The following is a 15,537-nucleotide window of genomic DNA, read 5'->3' on the forward strand; positions in this document are numbered from 1 at the left end:
CCACCAAAGTTGTTTCATGAGACAGACAAAAAGATGTACATATTGGAAGAAGACACACTCAGACAGGTATTGGCTGACATGGCCATTGACAGGCAGAGTTGAAGATATGATATTGAGAACGGGAATACAACAGCCACAGGAGAGACAAGAGGGACATCCTAAGGCCCTCTGACAGAACATGACAGTGTAAGTTCCTAAGGGCAGCTGAGAGTGAAAGTAAATGACAGATTGATATAGGAGCAAGGAAGCAGTAATCACAAAGATAAATAACAAAAGCACAAACTTTATAAGAACAGACAAACAGCTGCAATCAAGGGGATAGGAAGTCACCCCAGGCATTGAAGGCTGCCCTAGGGCTCTGGATAAGACATTTTATAGGCTCTCCAGGCTCTTCTCCTCAGGAAGTCACCTCCTCCATGATTGGTCCTTCCCCTGGAAGAACAAAGAACCTGTTTTCCCCTTTTGTTATCCACTAGCACTTTCTGAGTGTGACAGCCTCCTGTGGAAGGGGAACAACATCAAGGGCAAGCAACAGCCCTTATTAATGGGATCTTTCTCCTTTTCTAACCATCACATATTCCCCTGAACTCTCTCATAACATCTCTGTTAGACATGAAGATTGAGTGTCATTATGGGGGGATGCTTTTCTAGGTATTTCGTCCTGATAGGAGATGAAGTTTTAAGCATAGACCAGAGAAAGGAAGGCCCTCCAAGAATAGTTCTTAGTTACAATCCAGATGGATACAGTAAAATTCTATGGTTTGCATAGATCCATGGCACCAGATAGTCATTTGATGACAGTGCCTTATTTGATTTATGTAACAGTTCTCACCTAGAAATAGTACAAGCATTAGAATAACTATAAGTCCCATGATTACAAAAAAAACAGTTTTATCTTCATTAGAGGAAGAATACAGGCTAGAAAATCATCCAGAAGCCTCTACAGCAGTGGTTCTCAACCTGGGAGTTGTGACCCACCCTTGGGGGCTGCATATCAAATATTTATGTTATGATTCACAAAAGTAGAAAAATGACAGTTATGAAGTAGCAATGGCATAATTTTATGGATGGTGGTCACCAGAATATGAAGAAATTTATTAAAGGGTCATAGTGTTAGGAAGGTGAAAATAGGTTTAGAGGTTTAGAGCCACTGCTCCAAAGGTTTCACAGAAATCAATGATGACTTTGAAGATTTCCTTGTGGATTTCATCTGTTGCAAGATGTGCATGAGGAAAAGAGCACAGGATTGATTCAAGAGGTAAAAACCTCCTCATCTCCCAAGTCAAGTTGAAATTTTATTCATCCTGTTGTCTGACAGCTATAAATTTCCATAGACGAACATACGCCCACACCACAATTGATGTCATGGAGAAGTTAAACATTCAAATGCTTTCCTAGAATCAATGTGTATGCTTCAAGGATCAGATTTCCTGGTGCTTCAATTCCATTCCAGTATTTTGTCTACACTAAGATGTTAAATGTAGCTCTTGGACAAAATGTCTCATCAACTGTGGTGTTGATCCTGTTGTTTATGTTAGGACAACCAAGATCAAACACTGTACTTTGAATTCCATGAACAAAAATTGAGGTTGAATTGGCAGCCCCAAAGCGGGGAAGGTGCCTGAGTGAGTACTTTTGTGAGTCGATATGAGGAAATTTAAGGCTCTGCTCCCATTTCAGAGTGACTGGGAGAACATTTATGGTTATTTAAAAGATGCTGGTAGAGGGGACTACCAGTTCTGAAAATCTAGGACTCCAGATTCTGAAGAAACCATCACCCTAAGGAAAGCCCTCAGTTGCTTGACAGTCTAGGAGAGTGGATGTTAGTACAGGCTGAATTTATTCAGAACTTGGGTATATTTTCTCCTGTACCCTTCCCTAGTAAGTAACTCAAGACTAACAGAGGTGGGCCTTTCACCAAGAGGCCTTTTATTCACTCTTGAGATCATCAATCTGTATTCTGCTTTTACATTACACTTTTCCTCTCTGGAACCCATAAAGGAGCTGAAAGCACAGTTAGACTTGTCATATTTTTACCCCCATCACTCTTCACAATTAGATTCCTCAGGGGCTCAATTCTGGTATCTTTTCCCTTTGTTTTACAGTTTGTAGAGTGGAAGATGCACATTAGCCTTGTGCTTGGTTTTGAATGAGTATGAGCAGCAAAAATAGAGATGTGACAGATACGTAGCTAAACATCCTTTAATCTATGCTTATAACCTCCTGGAGAAAGTAACAATAAATAATTCTAATTAAAATTAGTCTTCTGTATTTACTGACTGAGAAACTTCTAGGGTGAAGGCCCTCTATGCCTTCTCCACAGATAATCATCCCAGTACCTTTTTTGTGTTTTGTTTTGTTTTGTTTTGTTTTGTTTTTTGAAACAGGGTTTCTCTGTGTAGCTTTGTGCTTCTCCTGGAACTCACTTGGTAGCCCAGGCTGGCCTCGAACTCACAGAGATCCTCCTGGCTCTGTCTCCCGAGTGCTGGGATTAAAGGCGTGCACCACCACCGCCTGGCCCCAGTACCTTTTTTTAATGATGAATAATTTTATGTCAGAAGATAAACAAGAGTAGTTTTTATTTGCAATAAGTTATCTCTTAGCTATCTTTAAGGGTCATGGTGGCTACGATCTTACACTGTTTTTAGTTCTCCTCTTTCCCTGTCACAGTGTCATGCCAGGAACTTTGGAGGACATTTTGAGACAGACATGTTTAGACCTGAAGTGGGAATGTCAATTCCCATTTCCAGAGCCATCTTCTCTCTGAGATTAATTAGCATCAGACAATTCACTAACATTTCCCATGTCCAAAGGCATTTGCTTCTCTTTAAATCAGAACTCCAAAATGTATTAAAATAGGGAACTGGATGTTGATTATGGTGACAACTGGCTGAACTCAAAGTGCATCTCTTCCTTGTGACTTTCCTGCCTAGAATTATATACAGGATTATCTGTATGACCAGGCATTGATAAAGGAGGCAGACAAGAGGTAGACAACTTTTCCTTCCCTTCTACAATACTTCAAGGAACGCAACATTTTTACCTCAATAGATCAAAATCTTATCCATTCAAAGTTCTTAAATCAATGTGTGCTTGGCATTCTGGGGAAGTAATCAGAAGAGGAAATCAGAGGTGTGATAGGGAAAAATGCTCAGCCTTTTCACAAGAAAGTCTCATCTCACAGACAAAATCTAGGACATCAGCATCTAACTGGCACATCTTGGTTCATTCAGAGTGATCCTTGAGGTAGATGGCACACAAGACACCTCTAACATCTTTCCTTTCCCTTTTTAGTTTCAGGATGGTATTATAATTTAGGCTCCCTGGGTAGAGCCTTTCTTTCATTTATTTGATACATTTCTTTTTGCTTCCACAGATTAAACAGTAGCTTCATATCTATATCATGTCTGGAAATACCATGATGGATTAGCCAGCACCAAAGGTCCAGACCAAACATGCCACCTTAAAATTCACCTTTCCTTTGCTGACAATTATGGTTCAGGCAGTTATGAACATTGCCTTGGTTATACTGCCCAATACAATATGTACAATCACTTTGCCTTTGGCAATTCAGTACTGCCGCCTGGTTCCATCTACTCTGGTGCCCAAAAACCCATTACATTTAATTCATCCAACTGAGCAGCAGAGTCTCAAACCCTAACTGTCTGGCATAAGCAAAATAAAGACAACAAACTTCAAATGTGCTAGTGCCCCTCTCACAATTTTGTGTTATATAGGATTAGTGAAGGGCGGTTAACAGCCAGCAGGCAGGGATCCTGTGGGAAGGCTCCCAATTCACCAAGACCCATCAGCAGACCCTGCAATCTAACACTCTGCCCTCATACCCATCTTCTCCAGACCCCAGCCACTTCCTGAGGCTTAGAAACCAACCCCCAGCCTTCATCAGGCTTAGTGAGAGAGCTCTCATTAGTCAAAGAGCTGTCATTGAACCAAGAGTAACCTTAGGAGACAGGGAATCTGCAAGCCTTCATTAGACCAAGAGTGGCTTTCTGAGAAGTAGTATATGCCACCTCTCATTGGACCAAGTGAGGCTTCCTAAAGACAGAATCTATCAGCTCTGGCTAGACCAAGAGCCCTGATAAGACCAAGAATGGATCCATGAGTCACAGATTCAACTAGCTTGAGTCAATCCAAGAGCAGCTCTCTAAGACATGGAATCTGCCTGTTCCAATTAGACCAAGAGCTAAGATTAGACTCAGAAGGGCCCCCTGAGAAACAGACACAATAAGCACAGAGGGGACCAACAGCAACTCACTCAGACACAGGCACCTCTTATACCTATTAGATGAGGAGAAGGGCAGATGTCAAAGCACAAGTACATAAAACAACACAAAGAGCAATACAGCATCCCCAGAACATAGCCCTCCTCCAACAGCAGGACCTGAATATCACAAGGTAGAAGAAGCAAAAGAAAGCAACCTTTAGAATAATATCATGATGCTAAGGGCCTTTCAAGAAAAAAATGAAAAATGAAATTGAGGAAAAGACAAACAAAAAAGTCAAAGAAATCAATAAAGAAGTTGAGAAAAAGACAAACAAAAACATTGCAAGAAATCTGTAAAGAAATAGAGGAAAAGACAAAGAAAAATTGGAAGAAAGCAATAAATCCCTTAAAGAAAACCATGAAAAAGCAATTAGAGAGGTGAGGGAAACAGTTCAAGACCAGAAAAGGGAATCAGAAACAATGAAGAAGACACAAACAGAGGGAAAGCTGGAAAGAGAAAATATGAGTAAACGAACAGGAAACATAGATGCAAGCATAACCAACAGAATACAAGAGATGGAAGAGAGGATCTCTGGTGTAGAGTATACAAAAGAGGAAATGGATTCATCAGTCAAAGAGAATACCAAAGCCAAAAAACATAACACAAAATGTCTAAGAAACCTGGGATACCATGAAAAGACAAAACCTAAGAATAATGATAGAGGAAGGAGAAGAATACCAACTCAAAGGCACAGAAAAAATATTCAATGAAATCATAGAAGAAAACTTTCCCAACTTAAAGAAGGAAATACATATGAAAATACAAGAAGCCTATAGAACAGCAAACCAAATAGACACCCCCCCCCAAAGAGTCCCCTGGCCACATAATAATTAAACTACTAAACCTACAGAATAAAGAAAGAATAATAAGAGCAACAAAGGAAGAAGGCAAAGGGACTTATAAAGGATAACCCATCAGAATAACTCCCAGTTTCTCAATGGAGACTTTGCAAGCCAGAAGGACCTGGACAGATGTAATGCACATGCTAAGAGACCATGAATGCCATCCTAAACTGATATACCCAGCAAAACTTGCAATCATCATAGACAGAGTGAACAAGACATTCCAAGATAAAACAAGATTTAAACAATACTGATCTACAAATCCAGCCCTACAGAAAGCACTAGAAGGAATATTACAACCTAAGAAAGTCATATACACCCACGAAAACACAGGCAGTAGATAACACCACAGCAGTAAACCCCAAAGAAGAGAAGTACACACACACTACCACCAAAAGATAACAGGAATGAATAATCACTGGTCCTTAATATCCCTTAATATCAATGGACTGAATTCACCTATAAAAAGACACAGCCTAACAGAGTGGATATGAAAGCAGTACCCATCTTTCTACTGCATACAAAAAACACACCTCAATTTCAAAGATAGACACTACCTCAGAACAAAAGGCTGGGAAAAGTCTTTCCAATGAAATAGTCTTAAGAAGCAAGCTTGTGTTGCCATCCCAATATCTAGCAAAATAGACTTTAAACTAAAATCAATCAATAGAGATCAAAAAGGACATTACATACTCATCACAGGAAAGATCCACCAAGATGAAGTTTCAATTGTGAACATTTATTCCCCAAACACAAGGGTACACACATATGTAAAAGAAACATTACTAAAGCTTAAATCACAAATAAAACCCCACACATTAATAGAGGGAGACCTCAACACCCCACATTCACCACTGGACAGATTTTCCAAATTGAAAATTAACAGAGAAATAAGGGACTTAACTGATGTTATGACTTAAATGGACTATATATATATATATATATATATATATATATATATATATACACACACACACACATATATATGTATATGTATATATATATACGGAACATTTCATTCTAACAAAAAAGAATATACCTTCTTCTCAACACTGCATGGAACCTTCTCTAAAATTGACCACATGCTTAGCCACAAAGCAAATCTCTACAGATACAAAAATATTGAAATAACCTCCTGTTTTCTATCAGACCACCATGATTTAAAGTTAGATTTCCACACCAACAAAAACTACAGAAAACCTACAATCTCATGGAAACCGAATTGTGCTCAACTGAATCACCAATGGGTCAAGGAAGAAATAAAGAAATAAATTAAAGGCTTCCTGGAGATCAATGAAAATGAAGACACCACATACGCAAAACTATAGGACACTATGAAAGCAGTGCTAAGCGGAAAATTCATAACACTAAACGCCCACATAAAGAAGTTGGAGAAATCTCACACTAGTGACTTAACAGCACACCTGAAAGCTCTAGAACAAGAAGAAGCAAAGTCTCCCAGGAAGAATAGATGCCAGGAAATTATCAAAGTGAGAGCTGAAATCAATAAAATAGAAACAAAGAGAACAATACAAAGAATTAATGAAACAAAGAGTTGGTTCTTTGAGAAAATCAACAAGATAGACAAGCCCTTACCCAAACAAACCAAAAGGCAGAGAGAGAGCATCTAAATTAGGAAAATGAAAAATGAAAACAGAGACATAATAACTAACACTGAGGAAATCCAAAGAATCATCAGGTCATACTTCAAAAACCTGTACTCCACCAAATTGGAAAATTTGAAAGAAATGGACATTTTTCTGGATAGGTACCACATAGCAAATTAAATAAAGACCAGATAAATGACTTAAATAGACCAATAACCCCTAAGGAATTAAAATCAGTCATTAAAAGTCTCCCAACCAAAAAAAGCCCAGGACCAGATAGTTTCAATGCAGAAGTCTACCAGATCTTCAAAGAAGAGATAATACCAATACTCTTTAAATTGTTCCACACAATAGAAACCGAAGGAATTTTACCAAACTCCTTCTATGAGGCTACAATTACCCTGATACCCAAGCCAAAAAAAGATACAACAAAGAAAGTGAATTACAGACCCATCACACTCATGAACATTGATGCAAAAATACTCAATAAAATATTGGCAAACAGACTCCAAGAACACATCCAAACAATTATCGACCATGATCAAGTAGGCTTCATCCCAGAGATGTAAGGGTGGTTCTACATATAAAAGTCTGTCAATGTAATCCACCATATATACAAACTGAAAAAAAAAAAACCACATGATCATCTCAGTAGAGGCTGAAAAGGCCTTTGACAAAATCCAACAACCCTTCATGATAAAGGTCTTGGAGAGATCAGAAATACAGGGAACACACATAAACATATTAAAGGCAATTTACAGGAAGCCAACAGCCAACATCAAAGTAAATGATGAGAAACTGAAGTGATTCCACTAAAATTAGGAGTTAGACAAGGCTGTCTGCACTCCCCATATGTATTCAATATAGTACTTGAAGTTCTAGCCAGAGCAATAAGACAACATAGGCAGATGAAGAAGATTCAAATTGGAAAGGAAAAAGTCAAGCTTTCACTACTTGCAGATGACATGATAGTATACATGAGGGACCCCAAAAATTCGACCAAGGACCTCATGCAGCTGATAAACACCTTCATTAATGTGGTAGGACACAAGATTAACTCAAAAAATCAGTAGCCCTCCTATATACAATTGACAAACAGGCTGAGAAGGAAATCAGAGACACATCATCCATTTCAATAGCCACAAATAATATAAAATACCTTGGAGTAACTCTAACTAAGCAAGCAAAGGACCTGTGTGACAAGAACTTTAAATCTCTGAAGAAAAAATTGAAGAAGATATCGGAAAATGGAAAGATCTCCCATGCTCATGGATAGGCAGTATTAACATAGTGAAAATGACAATCTTACAAAAAGTAATCTGCAGATTCAGTGTAATCCCCATCAAAATCCAAACACAATTCTTCACAGACCCAGAAAGAACAACACTCAAATTCATATGGAAAAGCAAAAAACCAAGGATAGCGAAAAAATTTCTGTATAATAAAAACAACCACTTGAGGCATCACGATCCCTGACTTCAAGCTCTACTATAGAGCTACAGTAATAAAAACAGCTTGGTACTGGCATAAAAATCAACATGTGGACCAATGGAATCCAACTGAAGACCCTGGCAGTAATCCCAACATATATGAACACCTAATTTTTGACAAAGAAACCAAAACGTTACAATGGAAAAAAAAAAGCATCTTCAACAAATGTTGCTGGCATAACTAGATGTCAACATGTAGAAGACTACAAATAGATCCATATCTGTCACCATGAACAAAACTTAAGTCCAAGTGGATCAAAGACCTCAAAATAAATCCAGTTACTCTGAACCTGATAGAAGAGAAAGTAGGAAGTAGTCTTGAACATATTGGCACCAGAGATCACATCCTAAATATAACACCAGCAGCACAGACACTGAGAGAAACAATTAATAAATGGGACCTCTTGAAACTGAGAAGATTTGTAGGGCGAAGGACACAGTCCTTCAGAATGGGAAGGACTACAGCCTACAGAATGGGAAAATATCTTCACCAACCCAACATCTGACAGAGGACTTATATCCAGAATATATAAAGAACTCAAGAAGTTAGACATCCAAATATCTAATAGCCAAATTAAAAATGGGCTATAGAGCTAAAAAGAGAATTCTCAACAGAAGAAGCTCAAATGGCTGAAAAACATTTAAGGGATTGCTCAACTTCCTTAATCACCAGGGAAATGTAAATCAAAACAACACTGATACCATCTTACACCCATCAGAATGGTTAAGATAAAAAACACTGAAGACAGCTTATGTTGGAGTGGATGTGGAGCAAGTGGAACACCTCTACACTGTTGGTGGGAATGCAAACTTATCCAGCCACTTTGGAAATGAATATGGTGCTTTCTCAAAAAAATTGGAAATCAATCTTCCTCAAGACCCAGGTATACCACTCTTGGGCATATACTCAAGGAATGTTCAATCATACCACAAGGACACATGCTCAGCTATGTTCATAGCAGTTTTTTTGTAATAGTCAGAACCTGGAAACAACCCAGATGCCATTCAATTGAAGAATGGGTAAATAAAATGTGGTACATATACACAATGAAGTACTACTCAGTCAAGAAAATCAATGACATCATGAGGTTTTCAGGCAAATGAATGGAACTAGAAAATATCATTGTGAGTGAGGCAACCCAGACTCAGAAAGACAAACATGCTATGTACTCACTCATAAGTGGATACTAGAAGTAAAGCAAAGGATAACCAGACTGCAACCCACAGCTCCAGGGAGGCTAGCTAGTAAGGATGACCCTAGAGAAATACAAAGGGATCACACAGTGACAGAGAAATGGATCAGATCTACATGAGCAAACTGGGGGTTAGGGGTGGTATTGGAGGGCAAGTGTTGGGGGTATGAGAACTTAGGCAAGCAGGACTTCCTAGCTGAATCAGGAACAGAAAGGGAGAACATGGAAAGAGATACCATAATAAATGAAGACCCCATGGGAATAGGAAGAAGCAGAGGGCTAAAGAGGTCCCCAGAGATCCACAAAGATGACTCCACTATAGACTACTGGCAATAGTCGAGAGAGTGACTGAGCTGACATACTCTGCTGATAGGATGGCCTAAGACCCTAACTGTTACAATATAACTCTCATTTAGTGACTGGTGGAAGCAGATGCAGGGATCCACAGTCACGCCCCAGGTGGAGCTCCAGGAGTCCAATCGGTGAGAGAGAGGAGCAATTATATGAGCAAAAGATATTGAGATCATGATTGGAAAAAGCACAGGGACAAGTAGCCAAACTAGTAGAAACATATGAACTGTGAACCAATAGCTGAGGAGCCCCCATGGAACTGGACTAGGCCCTCTGGATAGTTGAGACAGTCGATTAGCTTGAACTGTTTAGGAAGCCCCCAGGCAGTGAGATTGGAACCTGTCCTTGGTGCATGAGCTGGCATTTTGGAACCTAGGGCCTATGGTGAGAAAATTTGCCCAGCCTTGGTGCAAGGAGGAGGGGATTGGACCTGCCTCAACTGAATGTACTGGGCTCTGCTGACTCCCTGGGGGAGATCTTGCCTTGGAGGAGGTGGGAGTGAGGGGTGGATTGGGGTGAGGAAGTCTGGGAGGTGGGAGGAGGCAGTACAGGGCTATCCATGGCTGATATGTAACATGTCTAGAAAATCTCTCATATAAAAAAAAGATACAAGAACTAGATAGTCATGGCCATACAGTTTATTACAATGTAAGTCTCTGACCAGCATCATCATTTTCCTTATTTTTTCACAATTTTTGGAAAGTTTTATATGCAGTCACCAAACTGCATGCCCCTCACAATTGGTGAACCAAGATAATCAAATGCATTTGTCTCTTTATGTTCACACCATGGGTTTTTGGTTCCCTCTGAGCTTCCTTGAAAGGTCAGTAACTTCAGAGGTTTCAGTAACTATAGGTTTTGACAAATTGGAAAGCCTATTCCAGATACTCAAAAAATTCACCCTTATATTTCTGTTGCTCTAGGACAACTTCTAATACTAAGATGTTTATTGTCCAAGGTTCTCTAGAGGTTCTGTTCTTATAAAATATATCTTTATCTATATCTGTATTTGTGTATCAATCAATAAACCTGTCTATATATCTATCTATGAAGGTGATTTATTATAATGGTTTACAGGCTGTTCTGCAACTAGTCCAAAAGTGGCTGTCTGCCAACAGAAGGTCAAAGAATCCAGCAATAGTTCAGTCAACAAGGCTGAGTATCCCAGTTGGTCTTCAGTATATGTTGGAATCATGAAGAGTGTAAGTTCTTATAGCAGTGAAGGAATGGGCTTTATAGTGAGAATGAGAACAAGAAGTAAAAAAAAAACAAATATGAACATGCAAATTTGTGGTCCATATTAAAGGTCAATCTTATCATCTTGAAAGATATGTAGTAAAGGTGAATATTCCCACGTGGAAGATCTGGACTATAAGTAGGTCTTTGCATTTCAGAGGATATAATTAAGAAAAAAAAATCCCTCCCATGTGTGCCCAGTAATTAGAGTTTTAGTTAATTCCAGATATTATCAAGTAGACAATCAAGAATAGTTTTTGGCTATTTGATGCGTCACTTAATAAGAAATCAATTTTAAAGACTTCACTCTGACATTTCATGGGTCCCCATTGGAACCCATTTGTTGCCCATGACCAACCACATAGCACTTGTAGTCATGGAAACATAAGAATGCGTATAATTCACTTAAGTTTGGCAGTCAGTAACACTTGAATTTCCTAGAAGAGAGATAAAAAGGTAAGAATTTTATATTTTCCATGTTGTTTTCATTAATCAGCTTCAAGATCTTAAGACATAAGATGCCAAAGAAGGTCTCTGACATATTGATTAGGGTATTTTTGTACATGTTTTCCATTTGAGTAAATCCTTCTGAACATCATAAGTGACAGGAAGACCCAAGGGAATAATAACTCTCCAGTGTTTACACTGCCCATTTATCTGTGTACCTCACTGAAGTTTGTGAATGGGAATTAGTGTCTCTGGTATTTCCCTATGTATAAAATGAGAATAACAATTGTCTGGGTATCATTCAAGGGTCACTAATATCCTGAAGTGTTTAACATAGGTCCTAATTAAGTAAAACATGTGCTGTGAATTCAAAAGTTTCTGAGAGCCCAACCATCAACAAGGCGTTGTTCTGAGCAGAAACATGTGCCTAACAGGACTTCTTTTACTCAGGTGCTTCACCACTTCATGTGACTCCCTCTCTAATTAGTATTTCCTGTGAATTAGAAGAAGACTTGTGATATTGTCATCTTCCAAATGGATCACTTCGCCCCTAACACAAAAAGGTAAAAACATAACATATGCTACATGAAGGATTTCTACTTGTTTCTTTACAAAACACTTGTGTCTACTCTTGGGGGTTCAGACAAGGGCAGTACCACATCCTGCCAAGCTAGCTCATTTGGCACAAAATCATTCTCCCTCCTGCTTTCATTTTTGCTTTGACGCATACTGCTCCTGCAGTCACTGCCTCAGATCTCTCTTGGCAAGAAAGAGCTCATGGTGATACCCAAGCCACCATCAATTGCAAACTGATCTTGTTGATGTAATTTCCCAAGCAGTAAGTCTACAATCTTCACCATTTTAAGAAGCACATTCCATAGGAGATTATGGAACAGCAGGTAGCTCGTGGATAATGCTTTCCGGCAAGGAGATTCCATTTATAAGACCCTTAGTAAAAGGTGAAAGATTTATACCATCTGAAGAGAAACAGGGAGTCCAGTTGAAGAGAGAGATGAGGGATTATATGAGCAAGGGGGGGTTAATATAATGGGGAAATCTACAGCTACAACTGAACCAAGCTCCTGGAAACTCATGAACTTTAGACTGACAGCTGTGAAGCCTGCATGGGACCAGACTAGGCACTCTGCATACAGGACACAGTTGTGTAGCTTGGTTTGTCTGAGGGGCCCCTGACAGTGGAATCAGGATCCCTGGTGCCTGAGCTGGCTTTTTGGGGCCCATTATTTATGGTGGGATGTCTTGCTCAGCCTTGATGCAGGGTGGAGTGGCTTGGTACTGCCCCAACTGAATGTACCAGGCTTTGCTGACACACCACGGGAGGCCTTACATTTTTGGAGGAGGAGATGAAGGGTGGGTTGGGGGGGGGGAAGGCTTAGGGGGAGCAGGAGAAAGGATGAGAGGGGGATCTGTGGTTGGTATGTAAAATGAATTAAAAAATTTTCTTTAATAAAAAATACACAAAAAATACCTTAACCTTCTGTATGTGCAATGGCAATGACATATGCACATACTGGAATCACTGAAGGACATTGCTTCTTTCCTTTTGTTGAATAACTCTTCAGGACCACTCATCATGATTTTCTCATTTTCCTTATTGCTACACTCAAAGATCTGAGTTTAGAGAAGATGCAAATAAGTTCCTTCAAAGTGTTAATGTGAAGTGTAAGTTTTGTGTCAAAGATGACATTGGCTCAACCAAAATACCTCAGGATACTTTATATGTTGCACCCAAATGAAGTCAATATTCTCAAAGTGCAATATTGAATATATTAGCAGATACAAAAATTTGCATATCCATGATTCCTCATCTTCTACATACATATTATAGTTTTGTGGTTATGGAAAATGAACTCAGCACCTCACACATACTGGATAATGAGTAATCTACCAAAAGCTATATCTACATCCAGTTACACAAAGAAGTTAAAGTTTGTGTTCATGCTGGTTTTAATTACAAAATATTACACATACCTTTCTATAGAATTGAATACCATTTAGGAAAATATGTAAAGAATTATGACAGTATCTGTTCTAACACTCTTGATCTACTTAGCATTCCTTTTTTGTTCATCTTTTATGTTCATATATCTTTGGATATTGAAAGAAGTCAGGTATACAATCCAGAGGTAAAGGCAGACAAACCTGAGATTTCAAGGCCAGCCTGGCATACAGAGTGAGGTCCAAAACAGCCAGACCTGTTACACAGAAAAACCTTGTCTCAAAAATAAATAAATAAGTAAATAAATAAATAAATAAATAAATAAATAAATAAATAAATAAATAAATAAGTAAAAAGAAGTCAGATATGTTTTGGTTTGACATAAATGGGCATACCATCTGTATCATTTTCCTTTTTGCTTCTTTCTTCTCAAGGGTTATACACATTAAAATGCTTGTGTAAGGATCATGCAACAATCCACTACAATAACTTGAGCATTCTTCTCCCCAGAACACTCATTAAAGTTATTTACAATTGTTCTGTTATGCAAAGAGGAGTGCAGTTAGAATTACCTTAAATGACACTGAAAACTAGTATTTCACCTTTAACTCCAAGTATTGAAATTCCAAGTCAACAAACAGGAATATAGCAGCACTTGAAGGATATTGTGAAATTATTGTCCAAAACATCTTACAATGGGAACTCCTGCCACAGTCATAGATTTAAAGGCTTCTTATACATAAGTACAACATTGAGACAGCAAGGGCAAGGTATGAGTATTTAGTACTCTGTAAACCATGATTCATTCACTCTGTTTATCACTCTGCATTTGTGTTTCTGGATTTACTCTATACTTGTTCAATCTTATCTACAGATTTTCACGGGTGAAGGAATGGATCTTCAGACTGACTGGCTTCCTTTGCAGCCTCTTGTCGTTGGGGTTTGGAATAATCCTCCAAAGCAGCCGATACTGGCGCCTCTGGGAATTTGACGACAAGGTTGTTCAGCTTGTGTACATCGGACACTGGGGAGCTTATTACCATCAGGAGTTTAACATCTCTGGTTCTGTGACCAGGATTCTGGTGCACAGCCCTGTCAACTCGACCTGGACCATTTCACCTGAATTTAGATGTGCACAGATCCTGATCTTACTGGCTATGTTTATAAAACCCGTGGTGGTGATTTTTAGCTCAGCGGCTATTAGGGTTAGCATTATCAGAGCCTCAGTCCCTGAGATTCAGATACTCTGCTACAAGTGTTGTGTCTTAATTCTGCTTCTCAGCAGCCTTTGCACAACTCTTTCTGTGACCTGGAACCATGTAGTAGATCTTTATGGTGAGACCACTCTTGATTTTCCACCCACCTTTCCTGTTAGGAAAGAAGACCTGATCAAAAAACACTACACTCATGTGTTCCCCATAGGGGTCCTGACAGCCACCCTGTCACTCTTTGCTATGATTATGTTCCTCTTTGAGATCAGGTCATTGAAATTACAGAGTAACCTGAATGCCCAGGGTACTTCCAAGCACGCCAATCAAAATGCCTGAAGTATGAGCTCTGGTGTTTGCAAAATGTGCCAGAAGACTCCTTGCTCAAATTTACTAACATTACACAATATTCTTGTAGTATTCTACTCATTTAAAATAAAATATTCCTTTGATTATCAGGCTGTGTCTGAAGCTTGTATCTTCCTCTATCTGTCTAATGTCTTCCCTTCCTTAAAGGTGTTCACATCCTAAGCTCTGCATGCAAAGATGATGTGTTCAGATAGTGCCAACTCCTTATGGCAGACAAATGTGTTGGTGAAATGAAACTGGCATAAATCAAAAGACCAACCCTAAGGTGAGTGGTTTGTTATTAAAGTGAAATACAACACAAGGAATTAAGTATGTGTCAGGGTGGAGACCTTTAAGCATTAATGTATATTAAAGAAACACTTTTAAGCCCAAATATATACTGCCTCTGAAGTCTTTCCCATGATGGGACTATCTGAAATTCGCAGGCACCTGCAGTCTACTCTGCTAGGTAAAGGGATCACTGTGTGGAACAACTTGGTTGGATATGGGCATGATTCAGCTGTGTGGAAGATCTCTGAGGGTTAGAGGATTCTACTGAATATGGTTAA

The 15,537-nt window shown here is 39.0% G+C and overlaps 1 protein-coding gene across 1 annotated transcript; it reads left to right on the forward strand.

The window, feature by feature from the left end:
* Positions 1-11,382: 11,382 nt before the first annotated feature.
* On the forward strand, positions 11,383-15,078 carry LOC131899085 (uncharacterized). Its single transcript, XM_059250458.1, has 3 exons — positions 11,383-11,461; positions 11,903-12,015; positions 14,287-15,078. The coding sequence occupies exons 2-3, from the start codon at positions 11,987-11,989 to the stop codon at positions 14,957-14,959; spliced, it is 702 nt and encodes a 233-aa protein (XP_059106441.1). The 5' UTR covers positions 11,383-11,461; positions 11,903-11,986; the 3' UTR covers positions 14,960-15,078.
* Positions 15,079-15,537: the final 459 nt, after the last annotated feature.

This window comes from Peromyscus eremicus, chromosome X, assembly GCF_949786415.1.
Source record: "Peromyscus eremicus chromosome X, PerEre_H2_v1, whole genome shotgun sequence".
Taxonomy (NCBI): Eukaryota; Metazoa; Chordata; class Mammalia; order Rodentia; family Cricetidae; genus Peromyscus; species Peromyscus eremicus.